Consider the following 18822-nt stretch of genomic DNA (forward strand, 5'->3'; position numbering starts at 1 on the left):
ACTTAAGTCATTCCAAAAACAACAAACACACGCAAAAATGTGCACCTTGTTGCTAGAAGTATGACAGATGAAAATGTGTGTTCTAAAATCAGCTCAAAATATCAAAGATATCAAATATACTCTGACTGGATGGAGTCAAAGTCTGGAAATAATCGGAGTGTGCATCCATCATACACTACAGCTAGCATCAACTCACCCAGACTGCAAATCAGGGCAAAAATCTGTGCACAATGCGTGTAGTGTATTCCAGTCTTTATATACAAATTAAAAGAACACTGAAAAATTTCAAGTGTGAAAAACTTCAACAACTACTGATTGTTTACTTTAATTTCAAATAACTACTGCTTCAGGGTTAATATTAATGCTACACTGAGCTGACTGCTTATTTGCTTTAGCTGTGTGACGAGTTGACATTAGGTGTTGTACCTGTGACACTACAGTGTCCAGCTGCTGTAGTTGTGCAGTAAGTTGGCTCATCTTGTCACTGTAGGCGAGTTCAGTTTGCTCATGTTGCTGTCTTAAAGTCTTTTCCAGCTCCTCAAGAGCAACAGCCTTTTCCTGGTCACTCTCCTCCTAAAACACACACATACACGTCATGGGCAACGCTGCAGAAACACGCAGAGAAGCGATGACTCCCATATCACTCTTCAGCTTCACACCCTCCAATCAAAACATACATAAGCCAAACGTTCTGAATGTAAACGATATGAATTTACCCAGTGGTCTCTATAAACAACAATAAAATGATCATTGACAACAAAAAAAAAAAAAAAAAAAAAAAAAAACACACAAACCTCAAATCCTCAGTCAGCCATCACTCACGTGTCCCTACACTTCCTCCCATCTGTAGGATTAATACTGACAGAGGACCTCTAAAGCTCCAATGGGAAAGTGGCCAACTGACAAACCAACCAATGTAAAATGTCAGAAAGGCCCCGTGCTGACAGATTTGAGCTAGACAACAGCTCTACAAGGTCAAATGCAAAAGTCTGACAGTGTCCGATCCAGAGAAAAGGTTTACTGTGAATGATGGAAGCTATAATGTACAGTACAGGGTAAGGATTAGAATTAATTTGAGCTTAGAGTGGACCGTCCCCCACTCCAGATGTTAACTCCCTCCCCCGATAAGCTCAGCTATCGTTTATAAAAGCTGTGAGTAACATATACACAAATATTATCATACCGAACAATACACTCACCGCAATAATGACAAGGACAAGTGGAAGGAAAAATATTGCAAATTATAAAAAAAAAAAATATTTTTGCAACTTGTCCAAGTTACATTTAATATGATAAATAAATGCTGATTGGAGTGAGAAGCAGGCTTGCAAGTAAAATGAGCCATACTCTTTCTTAGGCCTAATTTTGTGCCAATGTTTACGGTTACTGCCTTTTAAAAGTTTTTAAGTGTAGAGAAGAAGCTTACTATTTCTCATGAATATTACCCAAACCCCAAATTACTAATTTAGCACATACCAACTTTAAAGCCCTCAAAATGAATGAAATTACCAAGTACCATGTGCTCCCTTTTGTTTTATTTCAACATTTGTTATTAAACAATGATGATTCTAAACTTGCCCACGTTCACGTGTCAAATACAGGGATATTATTATAACAAATTAAAACCATAAAAAAAAAAAAAAAAAACACACACACAACTAAAACTTCAAAGTGGCCGCTTCAAAGAAATTGACAGGCAAGTGTGTCAGTACGAAAAAAACAAAACAAAAAAACAAAAAAAACAAATGAGGGGCTGCCCATTACCAGAGCCATACTTTCAATACAAAACTTAAAATATATGCAATATGAAAATTATTTTCTTCATAAAAGCATTTTCTTCATAAAAGACAAGATTTGGTACATCTTGAAAAAAAGGGATGTCTTATATTCGGAACAATATGGTAGGTCACATTGCGACTCCTGTTTTTCTGTTCTTTTGGTACGCCATTTAAAATATTTAAGCCTTTTTATGACATTAAATTTGATCAAACTGAATTTAAAACATTAAGACTTTAGGACCCCTGGGGACACTGCCAACCAACTTAAAAGGGTCAGAGAGATGTACATGAAACAAATACATAAATATAATAAAAATGGCTAAAACAAGCAAAAAAAAAAAAAAAAAAAAAAAAAAAAAAAAAAAAAAAAAAAACCTACCATCGTTTTTGGCACAAGAAACCCTGACCAATAAACATGCATTTATGAAGGAAATAGTAGTGTAGAATATGGCTATTCTAAAACTAACACCTCCTTCTCACCTTTAACTGTGCAATTTTCTGCTGCAGCTGCTCCTCAGACTTGCATTTGAGAAGTTCAGCCTCCTCCAGGAAGTGGAGGCGTTGCCTTGACGCTGCTTCTTCTAATTCCCTACGCAGAGCCTCCAGCTCCCTGGCAGACACTCCCCTTAACTCCTGAGGTACAAAGAGGGAGAGAGGAGAGTTAAGGTAAGAAGCTTTTATCATCTTACAGCTCAAAACAAGACTCAACCATACTAAAGCCATGCTGAAGGCTAAACGCATCTAAACGAAATGACATACTCTTGTCTTCCTGAACACATATACCTGAAGCTGTTGCTGATGTTGAGTGGCCAGCTCATCCAGTTCTTGCTCATGTTGCTTTTTCTCTGCAGTGGCAATATCAGTGATCTCCAAAAGGGCGGCGCTATGCTGCTTCTCTAAAGCAACTACTTGTTGCTGAAGAGCTTCCAGAGCACGTCGATGCTCATCATCCAGAGCAGCCCTCTGAGAGGAGGCCGCTTCAGACATCTCCGCCTGCATGAGCAAGTTATTACACTAGATGTTGCTTCTGCAATAAACTTTACATAGCAAATGAACTAAACTTGCATCAAAAATGCTCACCAAAAAAAAAAAAAAAAAAAAAAAATTAATCTATCCCTCTATTACAGTGCTCACCTGATGAGCTTGATGCAACTCTCTTGTCATGGCGCTGAAGTTATCCATATGGACCTTAACAAGCTCACTCCTGAGGTCCTCTCTGATGGTTTGCTCCTCCTTTCTCAACCTCTCAATCTCTCGAGTATAGTGTTCTTGAAGGTCACGCAGTTCTCCTTCCTTCTCATCCCGTACTGCCTGAATTTCCTTCAAGTATGTGCTCTCCAGGGTATCCATGTTTGCCAACAGCCTCTCCTCAAGCTCCTCCCTCTCTTGTTTGTGTCGTGCCTGAAGCTCCGCCTCTTGAGCTTCAAGCTGTGCCAAGTTGGTCTCCTGAAGGACGGCCTCTAATTTGTCGAGCTCCGCCTTGTGTTTATTTGTAAGTTCCATCTCCAAGGTCTCTAAGTCCGTCTTGTGATTGGTCCTCAGGGACTCCAGTTCCTCTCGGTGGTGTATTTTGAGATCTTGACACTCCCTCTCAAGATGCTCTAATTGTGCAGCTCGCTGGTCCAGGAGTGTTTTCTGGGCCTGCAGCTCCACGGCATGCTGTTCTCTCTGTTGACCCAAGGCAGCATCTCTTTGAAGGGTCAACTTCTCTTCCAGTTGTTTCTGCTCTTCTTGGTGCCTACATGTATGACATACAGATGATAATTAGCACACTTACTACATTCTCAATTTTGTTGTGCATTGTTCTGTTATAATAATAAAAATTTAATTTTGTTATTTTTATTGCAATTTTGTCAGTTTTAATTTCTACATTTACTCACTCTCATGTTTTTGCATGTCACGCAAGCATTTGAACGTCTGTGTTTACTACAGAAGCCTTTGCTTCGTAAAACCGATCATCATTTATAATCATCGTGTCTCTTCAAAAGACTTGGATTTGGATTAGACCATTCAATTATTTTTACGGTGCCTTTAAGATATTTTTTTGAATCTTTTAATTTTTAGAGGAATGGACTTTAAATGAAGGGACAGAAATCTCTCAGGTTTCATAAATATCTTCATTTCTGTTTGGAAGTTAAACAAAAATCGTATAGGTTTGAAACGACATGAGGGTGAGTACATGATGACAGAATTTACATTATTGAGTGGATTATACCTTATAATACAGTAAGATGAGATAAAGATGAGACTAACTATAATCACAAATCATATTTACATCAACGATACGGTCACATTTTTATATTGTGATATCTTGATATAAATGTACTGTTACACCCCTAATTCTCAATTTTCCATATCATGTAGCCCTAGGTCATTCAAAAAAATAAGCAATACTAAGAGTATATAAATAAATAAAAACAGTAATAAATAATAGTAATAGGACTTGAGGTTTAATTTTAAGCAGCTCTGTGCTGCATTTGCCAATTGTATTAACATTGTATGCAGTTTCAGTGTAATGCAGTCTCTGACCTGCAGAGGGCCTCTTGTAGCTTGCTCTCCATCTGATCTTGAAGTAGAGTGTTCAGCTCTTTTACCTCTGCTGCCATGGCACTCTTTGCAGTGGACATCTCTCTGTCGTATTGAGCCTGAAGTTTCTGCTTCAACGCCACCACCTGAGGGTTCTCTTCACACTCCAGACTCTTCTGCAGTGCTTGAAGGCTCTGCCTTTCCACATCCAGGAGCTTTTGGACCTCCAGAAGCCTCTGCTCCAACTCCCCTTTCTCTTCAAGTGCAGATCTCTGAAGCTGCACTCTCTGGGAAGCCAAATGCTCCTCAGCCTGCAATTGGAGTTGCTCCCTCAGTCGGGCCTGCTCTTTAGTCAACTCCTCACTCACACGATTCCTCTCTGCCTTCTGTGCCTCCTCAAGGCGCACCCTCAACTCTTCAGCAACATCTTTCTGATGCTTTAAAAGGAAGAGAACACAACACTAAATAAAAAGAACTGTATTCATAAAGACACCATTGATAATGATAATATTACAGTATTGCTAAAGGGTCTTCACAAAAAACAGCATGAGTTTCATCCGTCTACAGCATGACCACTAATTCTACACCTTATGACAGTGCTTGGTACCAGCCTTTGGCTACAATCTCCACCAAAGCCCTTTTGTCTGAAGTATAAAGGCCTGCTCTTATGTGTACACTTACTGTCTCCTCCATCTGTCTGAGCTGCTCACGATGTTGCTCCGCCACTTTCTCCAGTTCCTCTGAGTGCTTTAGGGAGAGCTGAGATAGCTGGGTTTCCAGCTGGCTCACTTTGGCCTGGTGCTGCTGAGTCTTCTCCTTCACCTCAGCCTCCACCTGCCTCGCTACGTCTTGTGCAGACTGCAGCCGCAGCTTGTTTATTTCTGATGAGAAAGAGAGAGAAAGAAAAAAAAAAAAAAAAAAGTAAACTTTTTTTTTTTATATACACACTACCGTTCAAATGATTGGGTTTGGTAAGATGTTTTTGAAAGAAGTCTCTAATGTTGTGAAATATTATTACAATTTAAAATAACCATTTCTACTTTAATATATTTTAGAGAGTTATTTATAAGCTGAATTTTCAGCAGCCATTACTCCAGTATTCAGTGTCACATGATCCTTCAAAAATCATTCTATGCTGATTTCATAATCAAGTTACATTTCTTATCACCACTTTTTAAACAGTTGTGCTGCTTGATATTTCTGTGGAAGTTATAATATATATTTTTTCAGGATTCTTTGACAAATGGAAATAAAACAATAAATGCTGTTGTTTTGGACTTTCTATTTATTTTATTTATAAATGGAAATCTTTGTAGCATTATACAATGTCTTTACTGTCACTTCTGATCAATTTAATGCATTCTTGCTAAATAAAAGTATTGATTTTTTTCAAAAATAAATAAATAAAAAATTATAAAGTACTGACCCCAAACTTTTCAACGGTAGTGTATTTTTTCTGAAGAAAACATGGCGTTCCCCATGTAAAAATTGCTGCCACAATGTGTTTTCCTAAGTGTGCAAGCGTGGTTGCTGAGGTGTTCTGAGTGGTTGCTATGGTTTTCAAAAAAGACAAACAGTTTGGAACACACTGAACAAAGCTTCACCTTTGATATGGTTGTCTGAGAGTTTGGCACGGAGCTGCTCTAGTTCATGGGCGTGTTTGGTGTTGAGCTGGTCGATGTCTTTGTAGTATCGGTCAGTGAGCTCAGTGCGAGCTTGGAGTAGTTCTTCTTTATAAACCAGAGCCATGCTGGACCGTAGCTGCTCCAGTTCCTGCTGGTGTCTCCCCTCTAACTGCAGCCGAAGGGAATCCAGCTCCTCCTGTACAAAAACACACAGTTAAGTACTCACAAAGAACAGTGATATGCGCGCACACGCATTTGTTTGTCCCCAACTCATTCTATTACTAATAAATTGGTCAATGGTAGTCATTTGCAATTTACACCCAAGTACAAACTGCAACTGCCAGACGTTACCCCAGGCCATGGTCAGAAATTAACTTTTCCATTAAGGCCCATTGCAATTGATTTCCAACTGCTTTTTTTTTTTACCTTAATAAGTGCAATTTTTATGATTACCTGTGTCGTCTTATGTCAAATACTTAAATTTAAGTTTCAGAATACTATGTAGACTTACCAATAAAATTGTATCATTAACAAAAGCCATCCTTAACTGCAAATGTGGGAGAATGATGGGAGAATTTGCGAGTTTCAGTCAGAGAGCGCGTGCACTGAACAAAATTCTTCATTTCAGCAATGACTAATCTGAAAGCCACTGATTGGCTTTCACATTCATAAGCTCAACAGAAATGTGTGTGATTGGTTATAATGCTCAACGCTGCAAAGTGAAACACTTAAACATTACATTATATAATTATTTTGAAACAAATTTCCATGACTTTTACAAAACTTTCTGGGTTTATTTATTTTTACAAAACTTTTCCAGGCCTGGAAATTGATATTTTAATATTCCATGACTTTTCTAGGTTTTTAATGGCCGTACGAACCCTGGTTATCACTAAAACTCAACAACATATCCAACTACAACACAATTTACCTTGTGTTTCTCCAGTTGTCTTGTGATCTCAGCCATAGCATCACTCCTGTCGTCTTCACTCTTCCCTTCTGAGAGAAGCTACAAAACAATACATTGTGTTACCCTGCGTTATGTCTTTGGATGCAGTTTCATATTATTGTATGTAAAATGTTATCATGAGTATAATATATATATATAAATAAAACATTAATTAAATTCACTCATTCTGTAGAAATAAGGAAATAATTTAAATGGCAAATACCCCTCTTGTGAAATGGCATTGTGGGCCAAAACAAAGGGCCAATTTTGGCCTGATTGCCAAATAATGTTGTATTATTCCCCATTTCTACATTGCTTAGCATAGAAGTTGCCATGTTTACACCTAATATAGTCAACATCTCAAGTGATCATTCCAGGTGTATCAGGTGTAAATGATGCCTAATATAGTATCCAATTTTATAATACGTAAATTTAAGCTTAAGCCAAAGATTTCAAATTACAGAATCACTATCAATACTAAAATGTAGTCTTGAACACAAGTGTATGACCCCAGCCCCAAGAAATGCAAGCAAACCTCTCATCTCCAGTCTTCAGTATAGAGTCCTCCAGGGCTCCCTCTACGAGGCGAAGCTGCAGGAGTGCGATTTCTTCCCGATGACCCTCTTCTGTGACCCGGAGTCTCTGCTCGAAATAGGTGCGGAGGTTTTCCAGCTCTGCCTCATTCTGTTCTTTGATTTCCTGCCGCTGCTGAGCGAATTCTTGTTTCAGTCGCTCAATGTCTTCAACCCGCGATGAGCGTGCTAACAGCTGCTCTTTCAGCTCTATAGAGACAAAATTCAAATTCCTTGTAATTCACGTCAGCACTGAATAGTAGGAACTTGGCTGAAAACACAAACATCAGTTCAGAAGAAAATTAAACTGTTCTATTATAAATAATAAATGAGTAAAACAATACAGCAGCCTAAGCCCATAGAGATATTCAAAAGCAGAAAAGTCTCAAAGGGAAATAGCCCAGCTTGCCTCCGAGCTCCTGTCTGTTGGTTCTCATGCACTCCAGCTGGGACCAGAGGTTTGAGATCTCCTGCTCTGAACTGGCCTTCAGTTCCTCCCTTTCTGACTGTAGACGATCAACCTTTCATAAAGATGTTGCCTCAGTACCAAACGAAAAGAAAACATTTGCATTGCAATTATGTTGCAACAAATGCAAGTTGTGAATGGTACCTCTTGCATCAGCTCTTTTTCTCTCTGTTCCAAGGCTCGGGCACGTTCCTGTTGCTCCTGCAGTGCTGCCTTGTGACACGCAACCAACTCCTCAACTGCACCTGAAGGGGAAAGGATGGGAACTTAGGGTGTTCTCAGAGATGCGGAACGTTTAGCTTGGTTCCAAAACTGTTACAATGTTGCATTTTCTTCTTGGTTTGGTTCACTTCACTTGGCAACATTTCAAAGCATGCCAAAATGCATTTATGCAAGTCACATTTTAAAGCTGTCCTCTCATTGGTCAGAGTGCACCTGTTTATTTGCTGTGGCTCTGCTCAATACATCTTGATAGATGGCACAATAAGTTAGCTACATGGGCTTATTTATTGTGGCTTTATCTGTAGACACACACACACACACACACACACACACACACACACACGTTCTAACTGAGTGGAAAGTCAAGGGTTCATCATGACAGAGCTCTTGCAATGCTCCTATATGCCTAAATGAACAAAACTAAGTGAGAAAGTGCACCAGGTTCTGAAACAAATGCTCCAAATGAGCCAGGTGTGAAAATGCCCTTAAACTTAGCAAATAAACAGATCACATGGCATTCATACAGTGGTATAAATGACACTCACGTGCAGCAGCATCCCTGTCAGTCAAGGCCTGGTTGAGCTCTTTCTCCAGACTCTTGATGTCTTGATCTGTGGAACGCTGCAGTTCTTCTAGCCTACACTGCGTCTCAGACAGAGCTGCTTCAGCCTCAGTGAGGGCAACTTGGGTATCACTCAGTTTAAGATGGGCATCATTTAATTTACTCTCAAGTTCAGTTTTTGCCTCTTCAGCCTCCAATAGCAACTTGCCTTTTAGGTCCTGCAGAGAAAATAAAAATAAAATTGAACTCTACACTGGCCTGTTAAGCCACAATATTTCAGTGGGTCAAGATGTCAGCCCATCAAAAGAGAAACAGTTCACCTCCAGTTTACAGGCCTGCAACTGTTCCACGGAGCTTTTCTCTTCCAAAACTCTCCTCTCCCACTCCTGACTCAGATTATCTATACAGTGAAAGAACATATATACTCACACACATATACTTCAGCCAACAAACATATATCCCACTGCATTGTCAAAGTACTAGAGTAAAACTAAAAAGAAGAATCTTTTAAAGAAACTACAGGCCAAACCCTCACCTATCTCTTGTTGGTGCAGACGCTGGTTTCGTTGCTCCTGCTCTTGGTTCTGCTCCCGGATTCTTTCCAGCTCAAACTGTTGGCGTGTCTGCAGCATGGCACTCTCCTGTGCCCATTTCTCTCGTAACATGGTCTGCAGCTCACTGAGGGCCACCTCCTTATCTTTCTGCATGTTGGTTTGAGAAAGCTCCAGCTGGGCTGTGTGCAAGTTGGTCAGGCTGAGACGCAAGGCTTCAAGCTCCAGCTTGTGCTGGCTCTGATTACAAAGAGTAAAATCAACCAACATTTTAGCTGATGAGTGGAATTGAGGGTATGACTATGTTTAGAATAGCACACTGCCGTTCTGCTATTAAGAATTCAGTACACGTTGGCAGCTGTTGAATTCCTGTGCTCATGCTGCTGAAGAGCTGTAGGCAACTGGCCAAGAAAAATGCATTTACATCTTTTCTTTTTTACATTTCCATGATGTTTACATGAAAGACTAATTTAAGTAGCTGCATACTGCATTCCATTTCATATACCATTAAAAAATGCACACCATTGTTCAAAAGGTTGGGGTTGGTAAGATTTTTCAAATGTTTTTGAAAGTAGTGTCTTATGCTCACAAAGACTGCATTTATTTGATCAAAAATACAGTAAAAAGTGAAATACTTTATAATAAATAATTTTTTTGTTGAAATGCATTTTAAAATGTAATTTATTCCTGTGATGCAAAGCTGAATTTTCAGCAGCCATAACTCAAGTCTTCAGTGTCACATGATCCTTCAGAAATCATTCTAATATGCTGATTTGCTGCTCACGAAACATTTCTTATAATCAACAAACAGTGCTGCTTAATATTTTTGTGGAAAGCATTATTAAACTTATCTTTACCACCACTTGATCAATTTCATGCACACTTGCTGAATAAAAGTATTTATTTATTAAAAAATATCTCTCACTGACCCCAAACTTTTGAACAATTTGCAGCATGTCAGCATTACGTCAGCATAACATTCCAAAACATCCCCTGAGATTACAAAATCAAATGAGATCAAAAAGGTACTTGTGTTTGGAGAAGTTCAGCCTGGTGTGCAGCCTCCAGCCCGTCTTGAAGCTCCCTGACAAGCTCATCTTTAAGTCTGCCAATTTCCTCGCTTTGTTGGGCTGCCAGCTGCATCAACTCCCTCTCATGCTCCCGTTCATAGACCTAGTACAGCAGAGTTGACAAAGACATATGTATGCCTTAAAGAACAAGTCTTGTATGAAAGGGTGAAAAACATGGCTAGAATAGGTAGGTAAATGGTAAGTTGTTTAACCTGTTTGATCAAGCTGATCTGTCTTTTCTGCTCATCTTCCAGATGAGCAGATTGCTCAGAATGTTCCCGCTCAAATCGAACATTCAAGTATTTAACCTGGAGGTAGAGAAACATAAGAGATCAATGGTTATGAATGCACAGCAATTCACGCAATTCCCTTTGATCCCACTGTAAGGGGGGTGTGGGAGATCCACAGAAAAGAAAACAAAAAAAGAAAACAGCGGTGGCAAAGGTGTGTGAATGGCAGTTGGCTTTCTGCCTTTATAAAGCAGCACCAAACAGCAATTCACCATTTGAATCTGAACAAGCACGATATAGAAGATCCTCGCTGTAGAACAGCACCTCTTCAACAGACGGCATCACAAGCTGCTATTGTGAGCTCCCCTGCCATGTTCCGGGAAGAAGACATACAAGAAGCTGTGCTTGTGAGGTGGCCATCAAAAGAGCTCAATGCAGCCACTGATTTTATATTGTTCATACAAAGCAGCATCACCAAGATATTTTTTAAAAGTTCTGATCTATTCTCTCTTATTGTTATATTTAACAGCAACACAGTGTAACAACTGCAGGTGTATTTCACTGCAGGTTTTGATTCATTAAAAAAAAAAAAAAATTCATAATTTTTTGTGATATTATTTGGTAGTCAGTGGTGTGGAGGGGGGTGTAAAGGTTTAAAGGGGGCGTCACCATATCTTAATGACAACTATTTTTTACCTATTTTTTTTTAAATGGACATTCTCTCCTAGTCACTGTAACAACCTAAACCTCACCTCTTTCTGGTGTTTCTCTTCCAGGGTTCTCTGCTCCTCCTCATGTTGTTTTTGTCTTTCCTCTAGATCCTGTTTGACTGTGAGGAGTTCTTTCCTTAAGGCACTCTCCTTTTCCATGTATTCCTCTTCTGCCTTCTCTTGTGCTTCCCTTACTTCTTTGAGCTCTGCATTCTTTGATTCAAGTTGGTGCTAAAGACAAAGTTATGAGTTACTTGAAGGATCACATTCATGTCAAATACATAAAATATTCCAGGTTTTTCACATTATGAAAAAACAAAAGGGCACACAAATGTATGCATTTGTTTGTTCTTATTACTCAGCTTTTAACCGGCAACACTGTAGTTTACACATTCAATACATTGCATATTTTAAAAAAGCAATTAAGATTCAAACCTCAAAGTTCTTCAGTTCTGATTCTAGAACCTTCTCCATGCTCTTTGCTTGGTCCTCCAAAACTTGAAGACGTCTTTCAAGGGTAGCTTTCTCCTCTTCCATGTTGGTGAGGTTCTCTTTAAGGCACACTAGTTTAGACTCTAGGTCTGTCTTCTCTTCTTCCAAGTCTTGCAACCGTCCAGCTTTCTCCTCTACTTCAGCTTTGAGCTGCTGAAGCTCTCTATTGGCTTGATCCAGCTGTAAGGTCCTTTGACCAAGCAGCGCTGAAGTAGCTTGGTGTTTTTCCCTTTGCTGCTCCAGCTGAAGTTGAAATTCATCTCTCTGAGCTTGCAAAGACGAAAACTCACTACTTACAGAGTCACCTGCTGCTTTCTGTTCATGGACATCCTTTACTAGCTGCTCCTGAAGCTTGAGCTGTAGCACCAATTGGGCCTTTTCTTCCCTTAGTTCCTTTAGCAACTCCTCTGTAGACAAAGGGATTGAGGTCTTATTGGAATCAGTGTTGTTGGGCATTATCCTTGCATTGGCTTGAACCTGCAGGTCACTCAGTATGTTTTTGAGGTTGTCTTCATTCGTTTTCTGGCTGATAACTTCCTCGTACTGAATTCTTTTCTCACGTTCCATCTCCAGCTCCCACTTAGCTTCCTCAAGCTCCTCCGAAGCTTTGCTCCAACGCTCCCGTGCCTCCTCGACCTCTTCCGCAGAGTGCCGAACCTCTTCTTGAAGAACCTCGAGCTGCCGCTCCCGATCCTCTAACTGCTCTGACAGGTCTCTGCACTGCTGGATCAGAAGCTCTTTAGCCAAGTCCACAGTGCCTGTACTCTCATTCAGCTCTTCAACGGCTGAGGTTGAGTTTTGCCACTGGGCATCAGTAAAGGACATTTCATCTGGTTGGTGCACATCAATGCCAGAAACTACGGACGGTCCTGGCTCTGATTTCTCACCATCAGATGTGACATTGTTAGGGTAATCTGAAGCATGAAACAAGACCTCACTGTCTAGCTCAAACCTGGACGTCTCAGAGTTCTCCATCAGGCTGCGTTCCTCCAGACTCTTTTCAAGTAATGAACTTTCTTGAGGCCCTTCCGAAGCCAAGTATCGCTCCATCAGAACATCCTGGAAACCCCCTGCAGAGACATCAAAACTATAGTTGTCTCTGGCAACACACTCAATGGCTGTCTCCTCATTGTAGTGCTCTTTGGAGATTATGTTCCAGGGTATATCTGCACCATTGTCTTTGGAAACGTCCTGATGAGAATCAGAATGTTGACTTTGGGCCTGGTTCAGAAGCTCCTTGATACGATTGATCTCGTCAGAGTGCTCCTCCTGCAGATGCCTAAGGGCAGCCTCGTGAGCTTCGGTAAGCTGAGCTACATTCAACTCCCTTTCCTCCTCAAGAGTCTGAAGCCTGAGATCATAATTGGAAATATCAGCTTCATATTTGGAACGCATATGGTGCCCTGTCTCCTCCTCTTCATGAAGACGATTTTGAAGCTCCTTGACAAGGTTATCCAACCTGGCCATTTCTTGGTTCAGTTCATCTTTTTCTACTTTATAATTCTGGGCTTCCTGGGCTTGTGTTTCAGCAAACACAGCCAGATGAGCTTCCATCTGGGTCTTCTCATTTTCCAGACTCTGTACCCTCTTCTGAAATGCTTCTATTTGTTCTTGAGCTAGTTGGCTGTTCTTACGCTCTTCCTCTAACTCAGCTCTAAGGCTTCGCAGTAAAGCTTCAAAGTTTGAGTCATGACTGTTATCTGGGAGTAGAAGGCTCACAGTGGATAAATCAAAATCACCGTGATGGTCAAGCCTTAGATCTGTTTGATCAGCACTTCTCTGGGTAAAGGCATGTTGAAGCTGAGAGAGGGATTTTTCCATGACACACAATTTCTGTTGCAGGTCTGTGATCTCAGCTTCCTTTTGGGCCAAGAGGCACTGTTGCTCCTTAGTCACCTTTTAAACAAATGAAACATGTTACTAACACAAATGCATATTTTGCTTAATAGACAAGCTTAACTGTTAAAAGGCTACAAATTGCCTGACCTGTTGTGTCTCCTCCAACTGTACGTGAAGCTGATTCTGAGCAGCCTGGGTCAGATCCACACACCCTTGACTTTTGCTACGTAGATATTCTTTAGCCTGCAGAAGAGTATTACATTCATTTGTTTAGACTCCTACACTGTTGTGTTTTATTGTGAAGAAAAAAAAAAATTGATTTGTTGTTGCACATTGGGGACTATCAACTTATGGTTTGTTCATTTAGCCATTGAGGATACCAAACAGTCATATTAGACCCTCCATATTCAGGGGATTAGATGTATTGCTGTTAGAAGTCAACACTAGTGAACATGTTTCATGCCAAAGAGAAACTAGCATTTCTCCATTTGGTTCTTTCCAACCCCAAAAATACACATTTTATGCTTAAACCACTTATAAAGCACTCCAGTAAAAATTGAATCTTTTTTTAACATAATTATGTGTCCACAGTGTGTGTACTGGATAAAAATCTATCCAGTCTGTTTGTTATTTTCCCCATAAATCTGAAATAAGCCATTCAGGAATGTACTCCAATGTGACGTCACATTGGAACAGGCTCTGCCCACGACTGGCGACTGAATCTGCCCTATTAGCTTAGCTCCTCCCCTGAGTGAGCTGTACACAGTCCTCCGTGTTTATCTCCTCGCTAAAGCATTTAATAGCAGCATTCAAGTAAGAAATGTATTATTAAAGCTACTAAAAATAAAATCATGAGCAGTGAGTGATTTCCTGTTTTTCTTTTGTTGTTTGATTCATATTAACAGCTTATACAGCAGTAGGTATTGCATATTAGGTTTATTATATATTAATATACACATGCAATTTCTTTCCCTGCTGTTTACGTTCACAGACAGACTTTTTAATGTGAACTTTAATTGCTTTTGACATAACCTTGTGTGTATTTGACAGTTTAAGCGCAATATTAAGACGTGAAAGAGAAATGTTTAATACTCACGCGACATGCCGTCTTGACAGCCAGCCATATATGACCATATATCAGAAGTTTAAACTGATATGGCTTTAAAACGTATGCAAATAATAAACTGTCATGATGACTAAGAACTACAATGTCACTTGAGTGTGACCACAATAGAGATGACAATCAAACCCAAACAGATGGTCTGTTAGTTTTTTGGCAGAGTATCAAGGCACGAGCTGTAAAAGCTCCCCCCTCTTCTTGAAAGAGGGGTGGGGAGCAGCAGCTCATTTGCATTTGAAGATACATGCACGAAAACAGCTTGTTTTTGGTTCCGTTAAAAAAAAAAAAAATAAATAAAAAAGGGCATTTACAACATGGTATAATAAATGAGCTGTGGGGTATTTTGAGCTGAAACTTCAGACACATTCTAGGGACACCTGAGACTTATATTAATTCTTGTAAAAAGGGGCATAATAGGTTCCCTTTAATGCTTGAACTTTACCTGCTGTAGTTGCTGTTGTAGTGCCTGAATCTGACCCGTGAGCTGCTGCGCTTCCAATTGTACCTGGTCTCTGCTCTGCAGCGCCACCTGCAGGTTCTTACTAAGCTGTGATATGATCTCATTCCGTTTCTCTACTGCAGCCTGCAATTGCTGTATGAAGAATTAAGCAATTTCAACAAGTTTCTGTAAAAACCTTAAAAACAAAAGTATTTATAATTTGGACTCCAGCAAACAATAAGTTACATATTGCAGAATAAGTGCAAACACTTTTTGGCACCTAAAAATTGAGGCTTCCTCAGGAAGAGTACACAGTAAATCAAAACATGACTGGAGCAAGAAATCATAATCCTTAAATCCATGAGTGCAATGAACATATGGAATGTGGATACGTTTAACCTCATCTGTGAAATCTAATTGGTTGTTTCTTTCCCTCTGCACCATCAGAAATGCAAACCAATTATGGTAAACACTACGCTCCAGAAAACAGTACTCTGCCTCAGGTTTCTAGATGTGTTCATAACCATGACCATGAATTAATCCAGTCAAACGGACAGATGTAACCCAGTTTGGAGCGACTCTTTCTCGTTTCTATTTCAGGATAATGGCTGTACACAACACTGAAATCTTCCTTTAGATTTTGAGTATGCTATTCAACAGCAATATCTGAGAAAAGAGTGTTAGTCATGTTACTCACACAGCTTGACAAAAATGGGGGGAAAATGTAGTGCATCTACTACAAAAAAAAGAAAAAAAGAAATGCATTTTAAAAAAAAACCGCCAAGTAAAAAAACAAAACAAAAAAAAAAAGCATATTTCTTTTTTTGCTAAGGTGTCTGTTCAGCTGCTGATCTAATGGGATAGGCAAACGTACTACATAGCAAGCAAGCATGGGAAAACATAACTTCAAGGGTATAGGACTGTTTTGTGTGTTAAGGTTTACCTTCAGTTGTTCTTTGCCAGTATGTGCAACTATAATCATTTCTGCAAGTTCGCCTTCAGCCTGATCGGGCAGCTCTGACTCTGCCAGAGACTCAGAGGAGGAGCTCTTTTCCTGGGCATTGGTTTCATCGGCCTCTCTGCTGCACTGATGGACATCTGAAACACTGCTGTCTGTGCTGTCAAGTCTGAGTGATGCCTAGATGTTCAGACAAACATGCATATTTTCCACAGTTTGTGTTACTATGACTACATACCCCCCAGCCATGTTATGTTAACTGACCTATTTTTTGTCAGATGGGGAGGGAGAACAAATATACATTCTATAGACTTGAAATTTGCCTATCCTTGTGCAAATTGTGCAATTTGCACATGCTATATACATGTAGACTTAATGACATGCAACAACTGAGCGGTGAAAGACTAGCCATTAAATTCAATAAAATGAAATCATCAACTGACCCATTTCTTAAAGGGGTCATATTTTTTCCCCCTGATGCCTACATATATTTTAGTAAAGTTTTGTGCCATATTTTCTACAACCATTATGTTTTTTGTTTTTTTTTGACATAAGGAATCTTGTTAAAAACAATTTAGCAGCTCATTTCTAATGTTCAGATACTCTGGATTTTTTTTTTTTTTTTTGGTTTGTGTTGATGCATCTGACTGGCGTCACAAAGTCGCATAAGTTTTTTTTTTTTTTTTTGCTATTTTGTGATCGTTTTGTATTAAATAATTTGTCAGCTGTAACAAAGAAACAGGACAATTTTGTGAATTCAAAAACACTTAAAATAAAAAGCAAACCTCTGAGTATTCCTTGCTGATCTCTCCATGACAATCGTCGGTCTGTGGTTCCTCTAGGTGACGCTCTTGCGCTGACTGGTCATTTGTCTGGCCAGTCGAGCCCTTCCTCTTCGCCGTCTTTTTCTGCGTGCTCGAACTGTCGCTTTTCGCCCGACGCCGTCTAAAGTTAGCAAGCTGCGCCAGAGGTTGAGGGACAGGTAGAGGGAAACGTACATCAGGATGAGATAGCAAGAACATAGAATCAGCATTTTGGTGGACTTGAAATATGAGCCATGTCAAAGGTCAAATGGATGCATCTCCTGCATGTCTGATGTCTCATAATAAGAACAAACAAAATAAGGCAAATTCATCTTAAGGGATGATTTAGTCCATAATGTGAAAGACAACAGCAAGAAAACCAGGTTTAAAAAAAGTATGATATCCAAACAGATGATGTTTCTTAAGGCAGGAAAAACGATAGGTTCTTCATCTTCTAAAAACCATCATCCTCTTCCTTTTTTGGAGAATCCCTGATCCTCAAGCATGGAAACGTGGTGACGCCTGAAATACGCACAATTCTGCAAGAGACGTTTCTCACAGCTGCCTTAAGAAGCTTATTCCAGATTAAAGCAAGCTGAAATGAGCCCTGCTGGACCAAATATTACAATAGTGCTTCTATGAACAAACATCAGCATAACCCCTAAGGCTGTTAAATTACAGTCACATGACAGCAATCCATCAACCAAACAGAATGCCTTATGATTTCTGGGCAGGTCTACGACTATGAGAACTAAGACCGCAAAGTGAAGAGTTGTTCTCTGTAGAAACCTTTGAGAACCAAATGAAAAAGGAAGAGGAGGAGCGAATACACGCAAACCATTCACATAAACGTACATACTGTGTGGACCTACCCTCTGGACTAAACCTCTAACCCAGATCTAAGTATGAATACACCTGAAAAAAAATAAAAAATAAATCACAAGAGCAGGATATTCTGCTGGATTACTTTTGACCTGCTTTCATAAACGTGTAGGGAATCAGTTTGTGTTTCGCCCACTGAATGTCAAATCACATAAGATGTTGATATGAAGAGAGCCTGGGGGACGACAAGCCACAAACAGTTTCTGGAACGGCGGCTTACATTCAATATTCAGGCCACTCTCTGTAACATTCACTAAAATGATGTGCACATCTGAATTAAATAAATATATATACAAATTAAATATACATGTGTTTAAATTTTATATTCTCATCTTTTAAATGGTCCAGAAAAGGTGGCATTTTCAATGGAAGGTCCAGTTATGACACTGATTAAACATTACAGATCCAATGTTTCCCTCAGGATTTTGAGAGACTATGGGGTCGGACCTCGGTACTTCTAGGGGGGTCATGATCCCCCATAAGAAAATGTACATTTTAAAGTTAAAATCAAATTTAACAGCTACAACTGATGTTCAGTGTACAAACTGAATGGAGTAAAATGTATTTTCATTGAGCTGTACCTGGATTTTAAAGGTTGCGATTCACTGTGTCAGCCTGCATTACATTCACACTCGTGTTTTAGGATGCTAAACATTTAAAATAATAATTATTGTTATTATTAAATATTATCATCATAAATATTAATATATATTACAGTCTTATCATAAGACTGTAATATATATATATATATATATATATTGCAAAACAAATGCACAATATAAATGAAAATAAATATTTCATAAGTATATTATTTTTCTTTACACTACAGTAGGGGAAAAAAAAAAAAAAAAAAAAAAAATTCACAATACGTTTGTCCTAATTTGTTCGCTTGCAAGTAGGGATGCTCATAATTAACTGGTTAACCGTTAACCGACAGTTAGAATTTTGACCAATTAATACTATCAGTTAAACGGTTTTTAACAAACACCATGGCAACCAACAAGCCACTCTACAACAGTTTAATCTTT

General features: G+C 39.3%; 1 protein-coding gene across 1 annotated transcript in view; it reads right to left on the reverse strand.

Moving 5' to 3' along the window:
- The window catches only part of pcnt (pericentrin), a 47580-nt gene that overhangs the window by 26921 nt on the left and 1837 nt on the right, over positions 1–18822 (reverse strand). The window contains exons 2-23 of the mRNA XM_051896208.1: positions 16895–17068; positions 16095–16289; positions 15155–15304; positions 13740–13835; positions 11697–13649; positions 11304–11492; positions 10534–10629; positions 10281–10424; positions 9236–9491; positions 9021–9100; positions 8684–8918; positions 8061–8161; positions 7860–7971; positions 7410–7660; positions 6861–6938; positions 5909–6125; positions 4986–5185; positions 4308–4741; positions 2913–3516; positions 2562–2771; positions 2259–2411; positions 427–573 (exon numbers count right to left, since the gene is read on the reverse strand). Coding sequence (XP_051752168.1) covers positions 427–573; positions 2259–2411; positions 2562–2771; positions 2913–3516; positions 4308–4741; positions 4986–5185; positions 5909–6125; positions 6861–6938; positions 7410–7660; positions 7860–7971; positions 8061–8161; positions 8684–8918; positions 9021–9100; positions 9236–9491; positions 10281–10424; positions 10534–10629; positions 11304–11492; positions 11697–13649; positions 13740–13835; positions 15155–15304; positions 16095–16289; positions 16895–17068 — 6075 coding nt within the window. The remainder of the gene's footprint in view (positions 1–426; positions 574–2258; positions 2412–2561; positions 2772–2912; positions 3517–4307; positions 4742–4985; positions 5186–5908; positions 6126–6860; positions 6939–7409; positions 7661–7859; positions 7972–8060; positions 8162–8683; positions 8919–9020; positions 9101–9235; positions 9492–10280; positions 10425–10533; positions 10630–11303; positions 11493–11696; positions 13650–13739; positions 13836–15154; positions 15305–16094; positions 16290–16894; positions 17069–18822) is intronic.

The sequence above is a fragment of the Ctenopharyngodon idella genome, chromosome 6, assembly GCF_019924925.1.
Source record: "Ctenopharyngodon idella isolate HZGC_01 chromosome 6, HZGC01, whole genome shotgun sequence".
NCBI classification, from domain to species: Eukaryota; Metazoa; Chordata; class Actinopteri; order Cypriniformes; family Xenocyprididae; genus Ctenopharyngodon; species Ctenopharyngodon idella.